At 44.6% G+C, this 18,484-nt stretch overlaps 1 protein-coding gene across 1 annotated transcript in view; it reads left to right on the forward strand.

The window, feature by feature from the left end:
- Positions 1-758: 758 nt before the first annotated feature.
- The window catches only part of LOC8050648 (furin-like protease 1, isoforms 1/1-X/2), a 121,541-nt gene continuing 103,815 nt past the window's right edge, over positions 759-18,484 (forward strand). Inside the window, exons 1-2 of the mRNA XM_042289017.1 lie at positions 759-878; positions 13,994-14,092. Coding sequence (XP_042144951.1) covers positions 759-878; positions 13,994-14,092 — 219 coding nt within the window. The remainder of the gene's footprint in view (positions 879-13,993; positions 14,093-18,484) is intronic.

The following is an 18,484-nucleotide window of genomic DNA, read 5'->3' on the forward strand; positions in this document are numbered from 1 at the left end:
GTTTTACACCAAGATATTTATACATTGAAACGGTTTCGATTAGGTCAGAGTCGAGGAAGTACTGATGATATAAGATATATTTCTTTCTAGTGAAGCGGATTAATTTACATTTGGATTTGTTTAGTGTCATCAGCCAGGTGTTGCACCATTGGTGAATTTTTAGAAGGTCGTCTTGTAGCTGGTTGTGATCATGCACACATGTTACTTTGTTATAGACGACGCAGTCGTCTGCGAAAGGGTGTATTTTAGAGGAAATGGTGGAAGGATAAATATTAAAAAAAGGAGAGGTCCGAGAACGGACTCTTGCGGAACACCAGAGGGGAGACACTTGTTAAGGTGGACTCGTGATCATTGATGACCGTGAACTGTACGCGTGTCTTCGATGGAAATCCAGAATGTAGCCGCATCTAACGACAAAACCCGTCACGAAAAACCGTTACGAAGTGTCGTGACGTCACATGTCCTATCACGTGGCACTACGACAACGTGTAACATCAGTCATGTGATCTCATGACGTCACGTGACGACACACACACACACAACACGTGCCCAGTTCATTTGTAACACTTTCTGAGCACCCCCAGTCTTAGTCACCATGGTCTTGGTCAACATGATCGAGGTGGTGTCATGTTTTGTCGTGCGTGTAACGAATCGCACTTTCAATGAATCCCCGCGAAATCGAGGGTTCGGAAACGTGGCTTTGTGTGCAATGTTTTGAGTTATATTTTTATGACTTTTGCGCGTGCGTGCCGTGGTCAATGGTGTTGGTTCTCTCGCAGGTTTTCGGAGACCACCACCACTTGCGGCATCGGCGGATAGCCAAGAGATCGCTGTTACCGAGCCACGAGCACCATAGGTCTCTGCAACAAGAACCCAACGTAAGTTTTTACGTTTTTCTGCCTTCTTGCGAGTCGAGACACGATGGGAAGTCTCTCGAAAGAGTCAAGAGCAGTGATGGGCACGCTACTGCTAAAAAGTGACCGAGTTACAGTCAGTTAGTTACTCGGGGGAAAAAAGTAACCCTGTTACAGTGGTTAAATGTGTACCTTGTTAAGTTAGTGCAAAAAAGTAACGTCATTGCTTTTTGTTACTTTACAAAAATTAAGTACATTCAAAGGTACCTGCGTTAATATGCCTTTAAAATGGTGTAGATTTTTCATAAAACATTTTGTTCACGGTATGGAATGTTGCTTTTAGAGATAGGTTTTCATGATAGTAAGTATCAGCATGTTTGGTTCTTCTTACTTAAAAATTTTCCGCAAATAAAACCCTGCATCATATAATTTAGAGCAGTATTCGGGCAAGCCCACTGCGGGTGACTAGACGTCGATAAAATATTTAGTTTTTTTGCACAATCTGAAACTACTTTAATTCTTTAGAATGGTGAGCAAGCTGTTTCCGGTAAACCTCTCCGTCTTTCCGTCATCTCTCACTCCCTCGTGAAAAGCTTGAAAATAAGCGCTACCTCCATAACGTTTAAACGTGAACCTGTGACTTATATGCTCTCGAGTTTACATGTACTCAATCATAACTTCGGATTTCTTCGGGGAGGGTAAATGGAGCAGTAGGAATAAAAAAATTGCAGTCGTGAGGTAAAATTTAATATGAATCATATCTTGCACTCAGCTTTCTAGATGTTCGTGTAAGCCACTCCCATCTACTTGTTTGTCAAATCGGTTTTTTTTTTTTTTTTTTGTTGCAAGTGGTGCACAAACTTAAATGAAGCAGAAAAAATCGTAAGGGTGCAGGCGAGGTTTTGTGACATTGTCCTGTCTATTTTCTCTCGCTTCTACGTTTTGATGTTTCTTCTCTACCCCAGTCTCAGGTTAATTCAACATGGTTTAAATGAAACATCGCGAGCTTCCCTCGAAAACTTGAAGATTAATGCTGCGTCAATACTGCTCCCTGAAACACGCCGCACATCATACGGCAGCGGCGTAAAGAATATCTTATCCAGGTGCGAACGGTCACTGTTTCGAGAATCGCAATCGGCTGTTGCGATCTAGATGGGCATTATTGTCTCCGCTAGTTCCCGACCAGATATCAGACACGTTTGCACCCCATCCTATCTCCGCAAATAAAGGGGTCCACAGGAAAAACCCACGACGCAAACATCTGTAAATCGACTGATGCCAAATGCTTCTGCTCCTGGCTAAGGGCGGTTCTTACATGAGAGTTGTCTCATTTCGAAACAAATGTTCTCTTCAATGTCACCACATGACACCGAAGAGAGGGAGAGAGATAAGAGGAGGCTAATGCAGTTGCTTGCCTGCACTCTCTTCTCGTCTGCTACAGTCGGTTTTGTACAGTCAGTTCCCGTCGTTCCCTTCAGCTTCGCGTACGACACTGCGCTCGGTACAAATAATCAATTGATTAACTTCAGCGCAAAAAAAAGAAAAAAAGTTGTTGGCGAAGTTTGTTGCGTATGTCTTGGAGCAGCGTTGGTTCTTTGTTCGCTCAGTGTGACTCGGACGCGAGTGTGCCCGAGGCCCGGCGTTCCGCAAGCCCTATCTCGGTCTCGAGATATCCCAGCGGTCGCAGAAATTGCCCAAGCGCGAAAGAGCGCTTTCAAAGCCACAACGACCGGTCGCCGCGCAGAGAGCATAGATTGAAGAGGGCGAGCAACTCAAACCTTGAAGAGCTCTTGCAGTTTAAAGGGGCACTAAGGTGGATCGTGAGATCGTCTTTTTGTGGCGCCTTACGCACCCAAGCGTAATACCCAAAGTTAGAATCCTTTTTGGCGCTTAAAAACGCTACCAGACACCACGACTGAACTCCCTCAATGTGGTTTGTGAGGTTTGACTTACGCTATCATCGTCTGACAGGGATAAAATTTGTTTTTCGTCCGCAAATAGAAACAAATTGTATTAAAACAAAAATATTCTGCTTTTTTTTTTTTTTTTTTTTTTTTTTACGAACATTTATTTTGAGATTTTTAATTTTGAGAAAAGAATATTCCTAGGTTCGGTGCTCCTTTAATGGCGGATACGCCCTGGGCAAGTGCAAACGCGTTCCGTTTTCGCGTGGTTAGGAGGAAAGAGACGGAACGCTTGCAGACGTTAAGCGCTTTCGTCACCTGCTCGTAGCTTGTACTCCAAACACGGCCTACAAGATCGAGCAGATGGGAGTACTCTGAAATCTGGGCGCACTGTAGCCGCAACTTCTGGTGGAGTTTGAGCTAAGCCTCCCTTCTATTTACGTTCGACTTGTTTTGTGATTTGGCGCGATGTCTTTCTCTCTCTCTTCAAAAAGCCTGTGACATTTGACTTTCTTTATTTTCCTTTTGTTTCGGTCTTGGTGCGGGCTAGAGAATGGACCCGGGGTTCGGAACCTCAACGAACCATGAAATGAATCCCAGTGCTGCGCACTCTGCGTGGCGCCGTCTTTTTGCCGGTGCCAGAGGACTCGCCCGCCGCAACTATACTTGGCGAACTGCGCATCGACTTTTGTCAAAGCGCGCTCTCGCTTACTCAGCCCGGAGTTTTCCGTCTGCATTTGGTACGGCGGGTGCGCAGCTCAAAAGTTGAGATGCCTCGCTTAATACTACAATGGAGTTTTCTTTTTTTTTTTTTCGTATCTTTATTTGCGGTGAAGTTTTTGCTTATACGCTCTCTTGCTTCGAATTCTGGGAGCGGTCTGGTGTCAGAGTACGGTTTCTGTGAAAAGATACAACATATATCTTTGGCGTATTCCGACTCAGCGTTAGAAAGCTGTCTGAGTGGTCGCAGCTTACTCTTTCATGCTACATGGAGCCTCGTTTTGATAACATAATTGTCAGAAGGATATGGGTATAGGGAATATTCAGATTTGTGTATAGCGAAGATTTGTATATAGCGAAGATTTGTATATAGCGAAGATTTGTATATAGCGAAGATTTGTATATAGCGAAGATTTGTATATAGCGAAGATTTGTATATAGCGAAGATTTGTATATAGCGAAGATTTGTATATAGCGAAGATTTGTATATAGCGAAGATTTGTAGACGTCGAAGATTTGTAGACGTCGAAGATTTGTAGACGTCGAAGATTTGTAGACGTCGAAGATTTGTAGACGTCGAAGATTTGTAGACGTCGAAGATTTGTAGACGTCGAAGATTTGTAGACGTCGAAGATTTGTACACGTCGAAGATTTGTAGACGTCGAAGATTTGTAGACGTCGAAGATTTGTAGACGTCGAAGATTTGTAGACGTCGAAGATTTGTAGACGTCGAAGATTTGTAGACGTCGAAGATTTGTAGACGTCGAAGATTTGTAGACGTCGAAGATTTGTACACGTCGAAGATTTGTAGACGTCGAAGATTTGTAGACGTCGAAGATTTGTAGACGTCGAAGATTTGTAGACGTCGAAGATTTGTAGACGTCGAAGATTTGTAGACGTCGAAGATTTGTAGACGTCGAAGATTTGTAGACGTCGAAGATTTGTACACGTCGAAGATTTGTACTCGTCGAAGATTTGTACACGTCGAAGATTTGTAGACGTCGAAGATTTGTAGACGTCGAAGATTTGTAGACGTCGAAGATTTGTACACGTCGAAGATTTGTAGACGTCGAAGATTTGTAGACGTCGAAGATTTGTAGACGTCGAAGATTTGTAGACGTCGAAGATTTGTAGACGTCGAAGATTTGTAGACGTCGAAGATTTGTAGACGTCGAAGATTTGTAGACGTCGAAGATTTGTAGACGTCGAAGATTTGTAGACGTCGAAGATTTGTAGACGTCGAAGATTTGTAGACGTCGAAGATTTGTACACGTCGAAGATTTGTACACGTCGAAGATTTGTACACGTCGAAGATTTGTAGACGTCGAAGATTTGTAGACGTCGAAGATTTGTAGACGTCGAAGATTTGTAGACGTCGAAGATTTGTAGACGTCGAAGATTTGTAGACGTCGAAGATTTGTAGACGTCGAAGATTTGTAGACGTCGAAGATTTGTAGACGTCGAAGATTTGTAGACGTCGAAGATTTGTAGACGTCGAAGATTTGTAGACGTCGAAGATTTGTAGACGTCGAAGATTTGTAGACGTCGAAGATTTGTAGACGTCGAAGATTTGTAGACGTCGAAGATTTGTAGACGTCGAAGATTTGTAGACGTCGAAGATTTGTACACGTCGAAGATTTGTACACGTCGAAGATTTGTACACGTCGAAGATTTGTAGACGTCGAAGATTTGTAGACGTCGAAGATTTGTAGACGTCGAAGATTTGTACACGTCGAAGATTTGTAGACGTCGAAGATTTGTAGACGTCGAAGATTTGTAGACGTCGAAGATTTGTAGACGTCGAAGATTTGTAGACGTCGAAGATTTGTAGACGTCGAAGATTTGTAGACGTCGAAGATTTGTAGACGTCGAAGATTTGTAGACGTCGAAGATTTGTAGACGTCGAAGATTTGTACACGTCGAAGATTTGTACACGTCGAAGATTTGTAGACGTCGAAGATTTGTAGACGTCGAAGATTTGTACACGTCGAAGATTTGTACACGTCGAAGATTTGTACACGTCGAAGATTTGTACACGTCGAAGATTTGTACACGTCGAAGATTTGTACACGTCGAAGATTTGTACACGTCGAAGATTTGTACACGTCGAAGATTTCTTTATAGAGGATATTTTTGCATAGCGATGATATAAAGAAGTTTCCAAAGGCAGAAACATTTCAGGCCTGGAACTTCCTGGCAAAGGGAAGCTTAAATTCGCTCGTCACACTTTTTTCAAGCATGTGAGGTACTAATTAAATGAATATTTTATTTAAAAAATAGCTATATTATACAGAACTGTTCTACTATTTCGTCTGGAATCCCGTGAAAGATGTCATCTGTATACTATACTTTTCACAAGCTACGTATTGCAGGGGACTGCTTTACATCCACAAGCACTCGCGCAAGATGGAACTCGTTTCAAAGCCAAGCGTCCGCGCTCGTGCACGCTTCTTTCAACGCTGCGCAGAGCTCGTGAGATTGATGGGGAATTCGCGTGGTGCTTTCAGCGCGCTCTAGAGCGCTCTTTCGAGAGCGCGCCAGATCGGGCGGTGGAAAAAGAGCTTCGTTCCCTCCGAGAGCACTCCCTTAGTGCTCACGGGGAAAAAGAAGTTCTCGGAATGGGAACCACGCGATCACGGTGTGACGCTCTTCTTTCAGCACCCGATCTGGTGCGCTCTCGAAAGAGCGCTTTATAGCGCGCTGAAAGCACCACGCGAATTGACCATGAGTATGGCCTTGAACTCTATGTAAAAGCAATTTTGAGACGCCCCTTTCTGCGATTTCTGCGTAAACAGGCCGATGCACGAAGGGATAAACCATAAAAGCCTCCTTACTGGTAGATGTCCCGCTGTTAGACCAAACTCTGAAGGTGGATAACCAGCGAAGTTGTTTTTCACATGACACAAAGGTGACACAGAATTTTCAACAAGGGTACGAACCATCGCCGCCCCGAGAAGCCGGAGGAAACTAGACACGCGCGACGGGACCGCCAGCCGGCGGAAAGTAAACACGCGCGACGGGACCGCCACTCCGAGAGAGCGGAAGGAAACTAGGCACGCAATCGCTTGGGACGACGACAAAGAGAGGGCGCGCGAGTTTTTGTTGACGCACACGAAATATCCACGGAACCCTATAGCCATAAATAGCTTGGTTGTGATACGATATAGATCGGTTTCGCGTGATCTATTCCGGTTCGGAACCTCGTCGGACATGGCGACCGGCGATGTCTTTCCATCCGCGGAGATAGCGTAATAAACGTGGGTCTATTTATAAACCGTAATAAACCGTAATAAACGTGGGTCTATTTTATGCTGCCCAAGTACGGTCCTGGTCATTCTGAGCTCGGCCGTTAACTCGCCATGTTTGTGCGTTTCACGAAACTCAAAAACGACACCGACAACTGAACGCCTCCATGCAAACTAACGAGGAAAGTGGCGGACTCGGTTCATCAACATGGCGGGTTTGTGAAGTTTGCCTCAAGTATAGAGCTTTCCAAAAAAAAAAGTGTCCCTGGCCAGTTTCCTTTTTAGTGTTCGTACGTATGGCGCGTGATTCGCTCGCTTTCCGAGGCGAGGACGAAGTGATGGGCTGAGGAGGTCACACGCTGGGCTGAAGGGCTTGTAGATATTGGAATGGAGTATAGTGTGAAATACGCCTAAGCACCAGGCCCGTGCCTCGTGTAGCCCTCGGTAGAGCTTATACCCGGAGAGTTTGGCTTCCTTGAGAAGATTTTGACATCTGACAACCACAGCAGCGCAGTCTGACAACCGGGGAAGGACTTCTTCCGTCCGCCATTTTGTGGCTCTGACTTATAAGAATTCTATGCGATTTCTCAGGAATGAAGAGAGAATTAACGCCATCTAGTGTTATCCAATGGCGACGCAGCGGTCACTCGTGGCAGATGTTTCGCGCGTTCTTCCAACAATACCTCTCAGTACTTGTAAGAAACGCGAAGCGTGAATTTTATCGAGGGGTTTTAAAGGGGCCATGAAACGATTTTTCAACTTCTTCCCCCTTAGGTTTACTCCTCTACTCAAACTTGAAATGAGAAGTCACGTAGTCGCCAAGTCCTTGGGCGCCGGTGCGATCACTCCAAGCTTGCGCCGTCCTTTTCAAGCACACATTGAAACTTGGAATTCGCAAGCGATGATAAGTGCGGTCACGGCAGTTATTGGCCACGAACGCGAAGTCAAATATCCGTCGACGGATTGATTGTTGACGGGCGCACACGTCCGAGTGACGCAGTGCTTGTGTCCAGTGCGTGGGCTGGGGTAGGCATACGCGAGCTGGGTATCGCGGATGCATGACAGTGAAAAGGTGGAAAGAAGGAAAGGAGGTACGAAATAGTGCGCTATATTTTCGAATTTTCGTACCGAAAAGCAGGCTTTCGTCTTTCTACCCTCTTTCTTTTGGCCCGCTAAACGATATGCGATTAGTAAGGTTCCAACCTACAATTATTTATCACAGCCGTAAATTCATTTCATGACCCTTTTAACCACGACGGAGACGACATGATCCTCCCACTGGTGTCGGGGAAAACTAATTCTAAGCTACATTGCTGGGTTGGAGCGCTGTACTTGATTCGATGGTATTTAATTATATCGCCCTATCCTGGCCGAGTCCTCATACGGCGCTTCTATGGCAATGTAAAAACGTATATTAATGGTTTTTTTTTATATCTATTTTCTTTGTAACAGCTTTTGGGCCAGCAGTATCCATAATAAATAAATCGAAAGAAGCAGTTTTATTGATTTAGTGGGCTGGGCGGCGATTAAAAAAGTTAGCTCGATTATGGCCACCCTTTATTCGATTGCTTAATCGATTTGTTTCATTCCCATTCATAATAGTATTGAAAAAGTAAAAAAAAAAGTGCCTATGTTAGATGTTTGATAACCGGCGCTATACAAAATTTTGGATTTTAAATCGCCGTCCATGTGTTTTGTGACAACGGTCAAGACACCCACACTCTTAAAATTATTGCTTCAGCCGCAGGGACGGAGGTTCTTTAATATTGAGCTCTCTCGATCATTCGCGATAGTCTCCTGCTGCGCTAAACGGACACTCCCCCGGCGTTGAAGGGGCTGATACACGTATAGCCATCTCCACTTGTTTAGAGTTACAAATCTGTCCCCTACGGTTTACTTTAGCTCAACATGTAGCCCACCGCTGGCCTTTGTACACGAATATGTACGTCTGCGTGGTAAATGCGTCGAAATTTTACTTCTTTGTCAAATTTTAACCGATGAACCGGCTAAAAAAAGTGAATCGAGATGAAAGCATATTCGATTAATCGGTAGGTTCATCGATCGAGTGTCCAGCGCTAACATTTAGCACTAAATCTGGAACGATTAGGGGGATTAAAACGCCTTCAGTATTATTTCATTTTTTTTTTTTTTTTTAGCGTGTTCTTTTGCTTTTTAAACGGAGCCGTTGGGCTGTTTACGCATACGCTCTGCAGTGAGAACGAAATACGAATTTTTTCCGGATGTGTTACGAAACACACGGGGTTTCGTAACTCACCCCTTCTTTCTTCTCTCTGAAAGTGGAATTTGCAGCCCTGTACCTCGCGCACCTGTATGGATATACGCACGCGCGCTCTTTCGACATTCTACAGCGAGCACCCCGTACATGACACGGGGCACGCAGGCAAGACAGCGGATATCTAAAGGGACCTTGCGGATATCGGCTGCGGGTTGCGTGCCTCCTTGATGAAAACATGCTGAAAGGCACGGAAGTGGCGAGGAGGGTTCGACGGCAGAAAGTGAGAGGGAAATTTTAGAGAGATTCGTGCGAGGGGATGAGTTGAGACGCTGAGTTTGTCCCCTAGCTGACAATGCTGTACAAGCTACGTATACTCGCGGGACCAATCAGCTGCGTAGCTTTCATCGCCTGACCCCGTGATCACGTGACGAAACATGGACGCGCGACTATAGTCCAACGGCACACGTAGGTTCCGCCTCGCTGTCAGCTTTAGCGTTTGACGAAGTATAGACGTAATGCAAGAGAGGCTGAGAGAGAGGGGAAGAGAGATATTGAAAAGGGGGCAAAGGAAAAGTTCGTGCCGAGGCCGGCTTGTATAAAGACGGGACCAGTGGCCTTCCATTCTTCCTCCGCCGGAAGTGACTTCAATGAAGCTTCCGGTTTGTGCTCGGTCCGGCGTATTTCTTCAAAAACAGCGTTCCCCGCGCACGCTCGTCGCGTGGCTTCCACGGAGGCGTTATTGATGGTAGTGCCGGTACCTTCCTGTCCCCCGGCTTTTTGGACGACGACGAGAGGGAGTTCTGGGCGACCCGTCGGCTTCCCTATATGCGGCTGTTTCCCTGCGGGCTTCAGCTGCTAAACTATGAGATGTCCGTACAGATATAGAGCTTTTTTTTATGTTATTGAACTTACGCTCGGGGCATATTGCTAAAAATATTATTATAGAGAACACCACTGACACGGACGTGCTCGTGCACTTCAAATTTTGCGAAAATCTGTGCTTATTTCTTTTTTTAAAGTTCATACACAATGTTAAAAATACAACCTAAAAAAAAAGATAAAAAAATTTCCCGCTAGGAAAGTGTAGTTCAAAAGTTTGATAGGCTATATTTAGCAGACTTCGGTTTCACTAATACACAGTTTAAGTGGGCCGTGCGCTTAAGCTTTGCGTATTCAAAGAAATTGCGGGTCGGGAGTGCGCTTGCGCAGAACGCAATAGAAGGGCTAGCGTATTGCGTACGCGCGCAACGCTGGGGATTTTGCATTGTGAGGAACAGGGGTCATACCATTTTTGGTCAAGAATTGTCGTACAGACAAGGCAGTGTGAGCCGGGGCATTGTCATGATGGAAAAACCAGTCACCCGACTTCCCCAAATCGGGCCGCTTCCGCCGCACACTGTTGCGCAATCTTTTCACAACCTCCAAGTAGAAAGCCTGGTTAACTGTCTGACCCTGCGGAACAAACTCTGAATGGACGACTCCTTTCACATCGAAAAAACTAATCAACATTGTTTTGATGTTTGATTTCACCTGACGAGCTTTCTTGGGGCGAGGCGAACCTGAAGTCTTTCACTGGCTTGATTGTTGCTTTGATTCAGGATCGTAACCATAGCACCAAGTTTCGTCACCTGTAATAACTTTTGAAAAAAAGTTTGGGTCACTTCGGGACTCCTTTCAAAGCACAACATGCTTCCACGCGACCTTGCTTTTGTTCAGCAGTCAGCAGTCGTGGCACGAATTTGGCAGCCACCCTTTTCATTCCCAAATCTTCTGTCAGAATTCACTGCAATGAACTCCAACTCACTCTCGACAGCTCCACAATTTCGTCAATGGTCCGTCGTCGATCTTCGTTGACGATTGCACGGATTTTTTCAACGTTTTCATGTGTTCGTGCCGTGAAAGGACGACCGGAACGAGGTTTGTCATCAATTGACATGTCGCCATTCTTGAAACGGGAAAACCACTCAAACACTCGAGTTTTCCCCATGGAATCGTCCTTGTACGACGTTTTTAAAAGTTCAATAGTTTATGTTCCACTTTTTCCGAGCAAAAAACTGAATTTAACCGCCGCACGCTGTTCACAGAAATCAGACATTGCAAAAACGACGCCCACACGAAACACTTGTCACTATAAACCCAGCCGCAACTAGTCCTAACCTTCTTCGAGGACGGAATTAGGCCTAATGACTCAGCAATGTTCGCTCTATCAACTCCTGGCGGCAAAACGCGGTACTGCAAAAGCTCTGCTTAAAAAAGAATTAGTTCGGTTTCTTTTGGGTCCCCCCTCGTATATAGCTAAGGAAGATTGCCTTACTACGAAATAGTGTGAAGTCCGCCGATCAAACTATCCGATTTTCGTTTTTTTGTTTATATGGTTTTATCGCACGGTACTATGGAACATGGGTCGTGCAGGCGCGTATGGTTATTTTCTGTAGGGACAGTAGAAACTTCCCTCTCAGGAAAGAAAAAAAAGAAATAGCGGGATAGACACAGTTTGTGTTGGGACTCGGTAGAGATTAGGAAACGTGCTTCTATATATTTGGATACGTCGACCATAAAATAGCATATTGTGCTATCGCTAAAATTAGTTTACCCGCATAAGTATTGCGCTATTTGTTTTTGTTCTCTTTTTCGGTAGAAGTTTATTTTTTGACACGTGTCCAAGCAAGCACTTACATTATTTTTCTTAGCATTGCCCGATGATGTTATAATAATATTAATAATAATAATAATGTTATTTTTTTATTCAGTTTACAAATATGCCCGTGCAGGATCGCGGCATGAGACAGCACGACATTCGGGCTTTTGTAACAGGACCGCTTTCGATGCATGGGTGGGGGCACAAGTCGGGAACGCGTTCCGGGGCATCGGAGTGCGAGGCCGTATCTCTCGATGTCCCTCGTGCGATCTTGATCATCCGGGGAAGCACAGTGACGTCTTTTTGTCAGCTCTAGATAACCGTCGGTTGCATACGTATGCGCGTGGAATCCTCGCAACGCTCATACCACGTTTGTCTGAAGAGTTTTGGAGTTTTGGCGCGCATTTTATTTCCCCAGTTGTATTCAATCTATGAAACCACTTCCGATTTCTTGGTGCCTAAATGTTTATATTATTTAATTTTTTTAATTGAAAACACGAAAACGGAATCGAACCTGGTCAAAGTTGATTCTCAGCAGGTTCTGCCGAGAATCAACTTCAACAAAGTTCGACTTAATTCTTTTCTTTTTTTTTTTTTTAATTTTTAACGCAATGTTTGACACGATACGTTGGACTCGTATGGTCATGCGCGGAAGTTGCGAATTATTCGATGCCAACTAGCAGAACAGTGCAACATACTAATTAATTGAGTGATTATGCGTTTGCGTTCGAACTGCGTACCGGTATTGTTTAATTTTTTCTAATTTCCAATAAGCTTTTTCTTCAAAATTGTGTTTAGAAGTTAGGGAGCATTCTTCAAAAGTCTAATTTGGTCCAGAAACTCTCTCTCTTTGTCTGATGCAAACCTTCTGCCCATAAGTAGCAGGATGATGTTCACTCGAATGAAATTATTTCTTAAACTGCCGCATAATTTATTGACATAGAAAAATATGTTCCATATACAAACTGGAATAACACAACTATAGAATGCAACGTAACAAATGTATTGCTCTTCATCGCTTCAACAAAGACTATTTTAGCAAATATTTTTTTTCTCAAATGTATCGACGAACGGGAACTGCCTACCCACGAATGCTGTAAATAGTGAAAATGTGAATGCTTTTTTTTTTTTCGATGACAATTTTTATATTTAAGGGCACCTGCTTTTTAAATGCCTACCAACCAGCTTTGACTTTACTGGCAATACGTTAAAATAAATAAATTAATAAAATAAATGCATTTGGCGAAGAGGTCGAAGGTTTCGCGAACCGGCCGTCCCTCGACGTTTGGGCAAATGTTCGCGACCTCCGTAGTAATTAATGACGTTCACGACTCGTTTCGATTTCACTCGAAACTGTTTAACTGAAATTGTCTGTCATCGCCGCGATGTTTCGGTGGCGCCCTCTACGCACGATAGAAGCTCGGAGTCATCGCGTCCTTTCACTACCGGTGCCTTTATTTAACGCGTTTTTGACTGGTGGGTTTTAGCGTCCATGCACTCCGCCCATGCAATGAAATCGGTCCCGAAATAGCAAACATTAACGACAAAAAAAAAGTATATATATATATATATATATATATATATATATATATATATATATTTTTTTTTTTTTTTTTTTTTTTTGTGAAGAAAGAAGAGCAGCGGAGCTGTACTATGTGCCGCCATCTATGGGCGACAGCGGCAACCAGAATTTAGTGGTGTTGAAGTACGGTACCCGAAACCCTTCTCCGACTGGTGTATTTACCGCGTCCAGAAAAGTGGTTCCTCCAAAAGGGGAGCCACTTTTCTGGACACGGTAAACACACCAGCCGCAGAAGCGTTTCGGGTACTGTACTTAAACCAACACCGCTAAATTCATGTCTGACGTTATTATTCTTTTTTTTTTTTTTTTTTTTAAATCAATGAAGCAAAAAAAAAAAAAAAAAACTCCGTTTTTCCCATGTGGTGAAGAAGGAAGACCAGCGAACCTATGGTGGAAATGAAGTAATAGCCGGCCGCAAGTCGGCATGCCAGAGTGGAAAGGCTGGAAAGGTTGCCGCCATTTATGAGCGACGGCGGCGACCAGACAAGCCTGTCGGCTGGTTGGCGCCGTCGCTCATAGATGGCGGTAGATGTCCAGAGTTTCGTGTCATCAGTTGTTTGCTTGCTGACGGACACGATACTTCGGAAACCAGCCCTTAACAGCTCCCCTGTAAAAATGTATATATATATAATCGAAATAAAGACGCCCTAGTGAAGGTATTGCCGATCGCGAATGTCGACCGTAGCGACGCCTTTGGCCGCACACGTGGCCAATATGCGGTTTTCGACTTTACCTGGCATCGCGTGTACCTGCTTCGTATGAGTGAGAGGTTATGCTGCGTTTCCTTTATATATTTATTTCTTTTTTTCTCCAGGTACGATGGTTCACCCAGCAAACGCTGAAGCGTCGCTCCAAGCGTGACCTTACCCGAACCGTTCTCAACGACCCCAAGTGGCACGAGATGTGGTACCTGGTGAGTGGAGAATTGCTCGACTTTGTGGCGTGGATGCGGACCTCGCTAAAACCCCGCTAGTAGTGGACAGCATTTGCGCGGTCGAACTGGGGAAATACCTGCATGTTTTTCTCGGTATTATGGAGAACCCACATTAGGGAGTTTTCGTAGACCGCGCTGCCCCCTCCGCTAAGCGTTCCGCAACGAAGAAGTTGCTACTGCGCCTGCGCGCCGATAGCCTTGACTGTGGAGTTCCCGCTATCGTAGCGGGTTGCGGAGGGCCTTGCGGGACGGCGAAAACGATCTACGAAAACTCCCTATTATGGACGATTTCTTGCGTTAGCGGAGGATTATGCGTTATTGCGTATTAACAGGACATAATGTTTTTCTTTCTTTTCGTTGCTAATTTCGGTTACTGCAGTTTATACAACAATGCGACTTGTACGCATTGTTTTTTTTTTTTTTTCTTTTTTTTTTTTTTCTTATTTATTTCTTTAATATGAACATGAACGGCGGAAATTGGCCCCGGGGGTTATATTTCTCGTTCGATTGAAACTTGTTTTCGCTCGCTCGTATATTGCGATCATTATACACATGTGCGGACGTTTCAATCGATGGATCCGAAGAAGGAGATTTTAGAAAGACAAACGATAAAAAATATAGATCTTTACTCTCAAACACAACTCTTATTTTCATAAAAAAAGAAAAAAACAACTCTTCTGGAAGTAAATTTGACTCCCGACTGGTCTGCACGAAGAGTACAAAAGAAAAACAATTGGTATGATAACAAAATTCTGCTACTTTTTTTTTTTTTTTAATGGTTGAGGTTTGAAGGTACGTGGTGCGGTTTTCGAATGTGCAGTTTATGTTCAATCCCTGTTCATTCGTAAGGTATGGCGTTTAAAGGTTCGAACCCTACGCACATTCTTCGATGTTTAAGGGAGTATCAACCTCTGTTTTACTTTCTCGGACGCCTATTTATTACATCCGGAAGCAATCGTACAAGTTAATTGAATTAACGATGTGGAAGAGACTCGGCCGTCTTTTTCGAGCAGCTAGGTCGCACCGCCTTTAGTGCAGATCGAAGTTGGCCCCGTTTCCTCTCCTGTTTTCCTTCGGGGTTGTTACACATGGCGGCGTGCTGGAGGCTTCAACGTGCTATCGGATTGCGCTCGCTCCAGCGACCGTGAGGGAACCGGCCGATAGAGCGAAGGGGTCATGGGGAGGAAGTGGGAGTGTGAAAAGCGGGAGATAGGGACTCTTCGATTTCTTCAGACGAAGGAGTGAGGTGGTCGCCTCTGTAGCGGCAACTTGGGCAACGCCTCACCTCGATTTCTTTTATCTCTTTTTTTTTAACCCTATTTCTTGTTTTTCTTTTTTTGTTTTAATCCAGATTTTACAGAAAACGATATAATGTGCTATTGCGATACGTGTCTGTGGTAAGTTGAGAGCTTTCGAACTGTCATCTTTCTGCCTCCGTTTGTATCAAGTCTTTTTTTTTTTTTTTTTTGTGCAATAGAGTTGAATTGGTAGTTATCCGAAATTCCAGCTAGCTTTATGTAATACCAGCTTTAAATGAATACAAAAGCAAAAAAGAGGCTCCAAGACCAGGCACTTGTATAAACCGGCTAATATTATCTAAAAAGAAATTACAATGTTTAACACCGCCACGTGTAAATCCTTCTATATTTTTGTTAGCCCGATAAAGAGATGCTTTCGGCGGTTGTGTCGAAATATCGCGCCTGGGGATTCTCGCTCAGTAGGTCGGACTCATGCATAGGGATTATATAACTGAGAAAAAAAAAATAAGAATGAAAAAATGAAAAAGCCTTAGAATTATTTGTGTATATATATATATATAATATATGCACAATGCGTTTCGGAAATTACTATAAAAGTAAAGTGAATCATCCTTGTTTGGCGGAACACTGGAAGTGTAATAATCAGTTTCGTTACGAATCCGAAAGGTGTCTTGGGGGGACGATCAAATTAAAAACCCTCGTGCTACGTGGTTATTTTTTTACCTTGTGGCTTCTTTGCGCGTGAGATAAAATCTTGGCATTCGATAAGTGGAGGTTTTATCGTTTTTGTATTCGAGATTGCATATTGTGGATGGTCTAGCTTTGTCTCACATAAGTGGGGGCGCAGTTAGCGCCTGACTGCCCTCTGACATACAGACACGAACACACACTAAAAGCGCAAGGTCTGTGTACATTCACTGCGTTTGATTGGTTTAACGAATAATAGGATTTCTTCCTTTAATCTTTCATTAAAACGTCAGTTGAACATAGTGCTGCTTCTCTTGCCCTGTCCTCGCTTGTTCTTGGTCTTTCGCGCTAATACTTCCATGATGTTCGAGCAACTAGGGCATATAATTGTGGCCTCGTAGAGTCGGCGGCCTCTCAACGCTACGAGTTGATGCGCCGCACGTGACGTTAGCAATGCGACGCAAGCGCAGAGAAGAGCGATCGACGTCACGGACGCTCTTTGTCCGCTTGGTTTCGGTTTAGGGTCGTCTGCAAGGATGATGTTTCTCGCGCCGTAAATTCCAGTACTAATATAATCAAAATTACACGTCACGGCTAGACCATAATGGCCTTCATTGTCGATTCTCCAATTACATTATGCCCCCCCCCCCCCCCTTTTCCGCCCTCCCTCAAGATTGACAATTTCAGAAGTGGATGAAATCTTTTTAATTAACTCGCTAACTAATTTACCGATTTCGCCTTTTGTAGCAGCTATGGGCCCCGCAGAGCTAAACGAAAAACACTAACGCAAATTTTCTCTTTTTTTTTTTTAAATTTGGAATGGTTAAAGTAACACTTTGTCATTTAGGGACGCCAGAGTCGAGACTAAACAGGATTCGACGATTTGAATTTAGGAAGTAGCATCTGGCAATGCTTTGGAACGGTTTGTGATGACGTCATCCTGACCCGCCGTCTTCGTCACTTCCGCTGAAATGTTACGTTCCTTTCGCCGCCAGTTTGACCGAAGTTCAAGTTCGCATCGACCTTATTGGTTCTGGCGGCATGACGTCAATGTGACGTAGAGCGTAGTCTACCTTTCATTGGTTCGGCGCAACGAAGAAGGCGGGCACGCGGTGCGTTCGGGGGGTTCCTGATTGGCCCAACTCCGCTGCAGGCCTCCTGCTCGGTCCATTGAGTTGGGCGGAGTTTACGTTCGCTTTTATTTATTATTATATTTTATTTTCTTGTATTGAGCTTGGCGATGCCTAAGTTTATTGCTCCCAGAGCCGCTGGAGGTTTTTAGTTTCCAAACTTGACGCCGAACGTAAATATTTTAGTCTCTCAGGATACTCTCGACTGTTTGCGTTGCTTCCAGTTTCTGTTTGCGTTCGCTGGTTTATGTCGTTATTCATTTCGGAATTAAAGTTGGCCGCGTCTATTTGCAGCCTCGCCCTGACCACCTTCAGTATATACTTATCCGGGCTGGCGTACACCCGTGAGCTCCCGCAAGTTTTGGAGCAAGCTCTGTTCCAGAAGAGGGCTAGAACGCAAAGTTTAGACCCCAAGCCACGTACCATTTGAGACGTTGAGAGTTAATATAGCTTTAGGGAGTCGTAAAACAGGCAAGAAACCGGGTAAGGTGTTCACCTTTATATGCGGAGGGCAAGTTCGTCTGCTCCTTGCGCAGGGGGTAGCGGTGACGTCAGAACGCCGAGCCCTGATTGGCTGATCGAGCCCCCCTATCTGAGCGTCGTCTGCTCCTTTGCAACGTCGTCTGCTCGCAACGTCGTCTGCGTCTGTCTTACCTTTCCTGCGACTTTCGGAAGTGCAGAGGCCAGATTCACGATACGATCTTGCGCCAAAAATGTGCGTAAGACAAAACTTAAGAACAAATTCGTATTCACGAAACGAAATTCTCGTAAGTTTTGCGCAGGTTACGGCGAAATCCTACGACAGCTCCGAAGCTGTCTTACGCACTTCTTACGATCAAGTCAGCATGGCCGACAGCGTCGCGGTCGCGACGACCCACGGACGTTTATTTTTCTACGTGAGCTTCTCACGCGTCCTGACTTCAAGCAGCAAAAAAAAAGTAAAAATTACTTGAAACAGAGCACGACGAACAAGAACGCTGGATCCACAGACACCGGGGAAAAGCTCCAACGGCGACGATTCCACCGAACACGACCAAACGAGCTGGGCAGTTAGGCCTAGCAGGCACTCCGCGACTTGGCGACCGTCTGCCCACGACCGGCTGACGTGCTGAATGGAATATGCCCGCGCGACCCTTGTGAACCCTTCCCGTGTTATACTTTGATCGCTGACCTCAATTTTAGATTAAGAGGTCAATTTCTTCCTCTTGTTATCTCCTTGTTTCCCGAGGCAACCGTGACTCTCGCCGGTGAAAAAGCGGGGAATCTCCGACAGACGCAGGAAAGGTAAAGCAGCC

The sequence above is a fragment of the Ixodes scapularis genome, unplaced genomic scaffold (genome assembly GCF_016920785.2).
Source record: "Ixodes scapularis isolate PalLabHiFi unplaced genomic scaffold, ASM1692078v2 PGA_scaffold11__112_contigs__length_91849675, whole genome shotgun sequence".
NCBI classification, from domain to species: domain Eukaryota; kingdom Metazoa; phylum Arthropoda; class Arachnida; order Ixodida; family Ixodidae; genus Ixodes; species Ixodes scapularis.